Here is a 6,583-nt window from a genome sequence, read left to right as displayed (position 1 = left end):
AAAAAGAGAAATCAATATCTCCATTGGTATGCGAGTCACAAAAATATAAACTCTAATCTAGTATTTAGCAACAGCAGGCACTCCTGTGTTCAATGAATGAGGTAGACAGTAAGAACTGTACACAGGCTGAGATTTAAAGTGCCCCTATTATGCTTTGGGTGGTTTCCCTCATCCTTTTTTTGTGTTGTCTATACCAAATACAGTTTCTCTTTTCCCACAGAAAACATTGCTGCTGGACCGAAATACCTCATTCTGGATTTTGTTGCCTCTGAAATTTACATCACATTTTAAAAATACTCATATCCTTACTCTGTGCACATATACACCATATTTTAATACAAATTCACAACCAAGCTTCTTTTGTTTCCAATTTTTTCTGGTTTTGATGTCAGCCAGCAGACTGAGCATAAAATAGTGGAGACTATTTAGACTAATCTAAAGTGGCTGTCACTCTAACAAAACAATCACTTAGAAAGTTGAAAAGCATGTGTTTCTACTGTGGCTAAAGACAGATTGTGGAGGGCTAGGTCAATGCAACCTGAGCAGCAAAGACAGCATGAAATAAATTCTGGTAGATCCCTAAAATAAAAAATTCAGACCCTCTAAATGAGCATAATTGGGGCACTTTAAGGAAGGAGAGGACAAGACTGAAATAAAGTCAGAGTATTGCAGCAGAGGTGAACAATATTCCAGTGATGAATGCCGAGTCCGGCTCCTCGTTTTTAGTCGCAGCATAGAAGGTAAATTTAAGAATGGAAGCAGAGTCTCCTCTGAAATGTGGACTGAACAGGAGAGCTTTCACCTCACCCTCTCGCTCTCGGTCATCTGCCACAGTCCCAGGTTTAACACTTTAAGGCACGGGAGCTGTGTTATCCTCTCCAAGCCCCTCTTGGTGATCTTAGTACAACCATACAGATCGATCCCTGTCAGCTGGCTCAAGTGGTCAGCTATCAACTCCAAGCCTTTGTCTGTGATTCGCACACACTGTCCAATGTTTAGAGTCTTGAGTTCGTGCATCTGGCGTACCATCCTGTTAATGCCATCGTCACTGATGTGACAAGAGCACAGAGACAGAGACTTCAGTTGATATAGCCCCTGGGCAATGTAAGCCAGGCTCTGGTCAGCAATCTTATCACAGAAGGAGACGTCAAGCCCGGTGAGCCGGAGGGAGCCCGTAGCCAGATGCATTATCCCGGTATCACTGATGTTATCACACGACCGCAGGTTCAGGCTGCACAGGTGGGTCATGTGTGACAGGTGGATCATCCCCGCATCAGATATCCCCCCACAGAAGCTGAGGTTGAGCACTTTGAGCTTGTTTAGGCCCTTTGAGATATGTTTGAGGGAGAGGTCGGTGAGCTTCTGGCAGTCCTGCAAAGTTAACTTCTCCAGGGTCAGGCAACCCTCCGCTGCACTGCGGGTCATACCAGACAGGTGGCCGATGCCCACGTCAGACACATGCCTGCAGCTACGCAGGTTAAGGCTCTTGAGTCTGTGCAAGCCCCAGGCAATGAGCAGCAGGCCCGTGTTGGTGATATTGCTGCATCCCCCGAGTTCAAGCACCTCCAGGTTTTTGAGGTACTGAGCGATCCTTCCCAGGCTGGAGTCAGTGATCTGTTTACAAAGGCTGAGGTTCAGCACTCGCAGGGATGAGATGTCCTGCACAAAGGCATGTCCGAGACCGTTGTCTGTGAGGTTGAAACACCCACACAGGTTAAGGCTTTCAATGTGCGGCATCCCCTGAATCACGTAGCTCAGACTTCGCCTCAGGCTAAGAATCTGAACCTTCTTGATGCCCCGAGTCTGCAGGCTGGGGAACAGAGACGGGTTGGCTCGCCGCAGATGGAGCTTGGCTTCCACCCCCCTCCACACCGACTTGTGGTAGGACGCGTCTCTCCAGGCCGTGCACACTTGGGCTACTCTCCCTTTGTCCTTAACGTCCAGGTAACTGAAAATAATGGCCAAAATTTCCGGGAAAAGGCACGAGATATGCGTCTCCATTTCAAACATGTCTGCAGGCGGACTCGTTTTGGCAGCACAGGCCGCTTGTGAGCGACAATACTCCCCCGAAACTATGCTGCCGAAGTTGCTGTCTGGCCCGGCAAACGTTAGCTAACGTCAGCTAGCATACAGACGAACTACCGGACAGCTTCAAGTGTAGAATGACAAAAATAAACATGCTCTATTAGAGTCAATAAAAAACAAGAGCACACAAAATGACCACTAGCTGCACGGTACTGCTGACTAGGTGGAGGCAGAGGCAGGAGACTCAGAGATGGAGACGTAGTAGTTACCTAGCAAAGCTAGGCTAACAGCAGCGGCGCAGCGTCAGCTAGCTGTCCAAACTTGAGAGCTTCAAAGTCGGACAACCCGTTCGTCCAAGACGCCCGGAACAGCTTATTCTTTACTCCAGCTCATGGTGACGCTTTTCTTAAACTCTCTTGTGTAGGAACTTTTATCTCTCGCGCTGTTTTCTCGTACAACGACAGCTGCCCGGCTCCTTTATCTTCTTTGGCATTTCCATCCCGGATCTCCCCCATGAATAAACCAACTGTTAGCGCACGGCGACTAGCGACTCCTACTGGATCCATGACACACTATTTTATTTTTAAAATAAGATTGTATGGTTTAAAAAACAAACAAACAAACAAAAAACCCAACAAACTCAATAGTGCTTTGCGATACTACAAATTTAGGTAGATCCGATACCAAGTAACCACAGGGCCAGTATTGCCGATACCAATGCCGATACTTTTAACTTACAAAAGCAGCTTATGTAGGGGAGAGCAGTATGTCATGATCTAAGTAATTAGATTGTAATTCTAAATCACATTTAGAATGTAATTCTGATCACATTTCAATCACCACTAAAGAACTTTTTACTTTCCAAAAATACCAAGTTAACACAACAAAACATTCCTTTCAGTTTTTCATGTATTTTGAAATACATGGACTGTAAATGTGCTTGTCTCTAAAAGGACCAGGTCACCTTCTGTTGTTTTTATGTGCTATGAGCTACAAATCAAATAGATGTGTCAGTCAGCAAAAAAATAGGGGTCAGAAATTATTCATAAACTATGTTTGAGTTAAATTTTTCCATTTCCAATTCAGTAATTAATTTATCACAACGAAGTGATTAAAAACCACTGAAAACATATCAAATGTTTAAACTGAGAAAGTGCAACATTTAAAGAAAAAATAAGGTTATTTTGAAATTGATGGCAGCACCATGTCTCAAAACAGTTGGGATAGGGCCATGTTTACCACTGTGTAGCACACCCTCTTCTTTTAACAACAGTCCATGAACATCTGGAAACTGACAAGACCATTTGCTGGGCTTTGGGGAGAGGAATGTTGTCCTGTTTTTGTCTGATACTGGATTCTAGCTGCTCAACAGTCCCGGGTCTTTATTTGTTGTAGTTTTAGTTTCATAATGTAGCAAATATTTTCAAATGGTCTGAAAGGTCTGAGCTGCAGGCAGATCAGTTCAGCACCCTGACTTTCCTGCTTTAAGATGCAGAATATGGTTTATCATTGTCTTGTTGAAACATCTGAATGAGAGCATTTGTTGCTCTAAAACCTGTACATACTTTCCAGTATTGATGGTGCCTTTGCAGATGTGAAAGCTGCCAGTTTCATAGGCATTAATGCACCCCAATACCATTAGAAAGACTAGTTAACCCAGCGCTAATAACAAGCAAGATGGCCCCTCTCTTCTTTAGATAAGAGGACAAGAGGTCCATGTTTTCCAAAAAGAATTTCACATTTCAATGTATCTGAACACAGAACAGTTTTCCACTTTTCTTCAGTCCATTTTAAGTTAGCTTTGGTCCTGTGAAGATGGAGGCACAGCGAACTGTGTTCACAGGCATTCATTTCATGCAGTCATTTCAATTAAAAGTATCCAGAATTGATTTTCAGAGATTTCTGCAGATTCAGAAGTCAATATTTTATTCTGAAATTGTTCCAGAATTTGTAGAGTTACCTTTTTGCAGATTGTTTAACCTCTATCCATCTCAACTTCTGAGAAGCTCTGGCTAATATACTCGTTTTATACCCATCTTTTTTTTTAAAATCTTTTTTGTTTTTCTGTTAGCACCACTTTCTTTTGAAAGGATTTACTGTCATCATATTTTTCCTCATAAATTAAAATATCTCAGTTTAAACACTGGATGTTGAGTTTTCAGATTTGCAGATCACTGCATTCTGTTTTTATTCACATTTTAAACAGAATGCAAACTTTTTTGGAATTGGAGTTGTACAATAAGGTAAAGTTAAATGACCTTATCGTTAAATAAAACATGCCTAAATTGCCTTTCTACAGTTATAACTGTTAAAACTGGTATTTGTGATTCATCGACAGATCGGCTCATTTCCTATCAGGTTTCCAAGTGAGGCCTTTTAAAGACTGGTCTCAATACGTGAGGTGGCGAGGACAACGGATAAAAAGCGCTCTTCCATCTTAGTCATCATAATTTAACCACTTAATCTTACAGCAAGCTTTTGTACATGTACAAACAAGACTTTATACACCTCTGCAGAATTTATCATACATGTGTAAATAAATAAAGACAAATCTAGACAAAACAGGGCTTTGTGTCTGAAGTTCTGTCATGCATGTAATGAACACATGCACACAGACATGTGCAAAGTATACAAGTGTATGCTTTGTGAGTTGTATTTGAAGCGCTACCAAAACAACAGTGTAGGACTGTTAGTTGAAAATGCAATAAGTAGTTGGTTTTTTTTTTTTTTACATGTATAATTAATAATGCTGACTCTGATGGCTCAATATTTGAATGGCAAGTTTACTGGGCAGACAAGCTGACTCATAACTTTTAAACACAGAAGAATAAGCATAAACATACAGCTAAACAAAGATAGCAGGGCAAAGCCAAACATGAATAAACATATCTATACGGCTTCCGTGTACAGAGAAAGTTGATGCACAAATATAAATTTAACCTAGATACACAAACATTGTTGATCTTTGGCAGCTACATTAAACATCAAACAGGAGAAAGATGTAACCTGCTCCCATCTGTGACTCATGAAGGGATTTTCCAAGCTGCTGCTCAGTGAAAGTAGTAAATATATATATATGTATATCTTATGACAACTTAGACTGAAACGAGTCAGTTTAAAAAATGTGTGTGTATCCAAATGCTTTGTGTTTTACCTCAAGTAATTATAGTATTATTATATTATAGTTAAGTAAAAATAGTTGCCATGAATCATTGGTGTGTTACATACGCCATCTTCCTGAAATAGTCACACGTCCATCATCCTGTGTGGACTTGTTACTTTGCCTTAATGCCCTCAAACTGGCAGGAAGCCCAGAGTTACTGCAATGAGGCGTTCACTGACCTGGTCACCTCTGGCTGCCTGGAGGACACACAGCGGGTGCATTACACTGATTGCTCAGTGAGGAAAGGACGAGAGAGGGAAATCATTTTACTGATTTACACACTGACAGTGACCCAGTACAGCAGGATTAAAAAAAAATCTTTTAGCCTCCTGTCAGTTTCATGCTGGCTCACTTCCACTTGGCTTATGGAGCAATGGCAAAACAGCTGCCGTGCTAAAGGTCTACAGCTTTGTGCGAGAACTAGCAAAGCTTATAATATTCTCTTTTGATATGAGAGTTTCAGATGCTGTGATGAGCCTCGTGTCACTGTAAAGGCTTTTCTGCTTTGGAATGACTTTTCTGTTATGTAGATTATTCTAATTATTCTTAGATGTTCATGCATGTGCTGTCCATGCAAATATATTTGTTGTTAATAATTCATTAAACTGACAATATCTCTTTTTTCTTTCTGCTGAAAAAGCTGAAAAAGGTCGATTGAAATCCAACACACACAAACTTCTGCGTATTTCTAATGAACTGGGTTTTGTGGTTTGTCAGACAAATGGAAGATCCTTTTTTGTATTTATTTATCCAAACAAATGTGGACAAGATTCCCAACTATCTCAGTATTAGGTTTGTACCGAAAGTCTCAAAGTGTAAGATTTCATGTCATGTGCTTGTGCAGCGGTGAGAATGTAGCGTCCCACCTTTGACCTTTACTGCTAGAAATGCAGGGTCCACTGACTGCAGCTCTCCCAAGACCCTGAAACAATAAATATCTGTAATTCCTGGCATATTTCTGGGCTCCTGACTGTCTCTGGGCCTCTAAGTCGTTCACAAGGCTACCCCTTCCCCAGCTTAACCTCCACAATGCACACAACGTAGACTCTTACAGGTCATTTCAGAGCATTTGAAAGGACTGAAATACAGAAACTGCTCTTATACAAAGAAGGCTATAGTAGGTTTTAATGGGAAAAGCGTTGCAAGCCCGGTAATCAGGTACAAATGCAAAATGTTCTTCTTTAGTGGAACAGATAAGAAGGTTACTCCTGTATGTGTGCAAAAACGGTTCGGTACTGCTTTACATAGTTTATGTCATGATGTCAAGTATTGTTTACTTCCTTTCTGGTGGTGAAGAAAATGAACTGTTTATTTGAGTGATTAACTTTTAGCCAAAGAGCCCTCAGAGCAGGAATGTCAAACTCATTTTACATCGTGGGCCACACACAACCCATA

The 6,583-nt window shown here is 41.2% G+C and overlaps 1 protein-coding gene across 1 annotated transcript; it reads right to left on the bottom strand.

The window, feature by feature from the left end:
* Positions 1 to 96: 96 nt before the first annotated feature.
* Positions 97 to 2,576, bottom strand: LOC146515665 (F-box/LRR-repeat protein 14-like). The gene has a single exon (XM_085168030.1). The coding sequence runs from the start codon at positions 2,008 to 2,010 to the stop codon at positions 799 to 801; it is 1,212 nt and encodes a 403-aa protein (XP_085024156.1). The 5' UTR covers positions 2,011 to 2,576; the 3' UTR covers positions 97 to 798.
* Positions 2,577 to 6,583: the final 4,007 nt, after the last annotated feature.

This window comes from Neolamprologus multifasciatus, chromosome 7 (assembly GCF_963576455.1).
Source record: "Neolamprologus multifasciatus chromosome 7, fNeoMul1.2, whole genome shotgun sequence".
Lineage (NCBI taxonomy): Eukaryota > Metazoa > Chordata > Actinopteri > Cichliformes > Cichlidae > Neolamprologus > Neolamprologus multifasciatus.
This window is presented reverse-complemented; position numbering and strand designations above follow the sequence as displayed.

Bases quoted from the DNA above. Each gene is read 5' to 3' on its own strand.
- LOC146515665 (XM_085168030.1), bottom strand. From the start codon at position 2,010: ATGTTTGAAATGGAGACGCATATCTCGTGCCTTTTCCCGGAAATTTTG.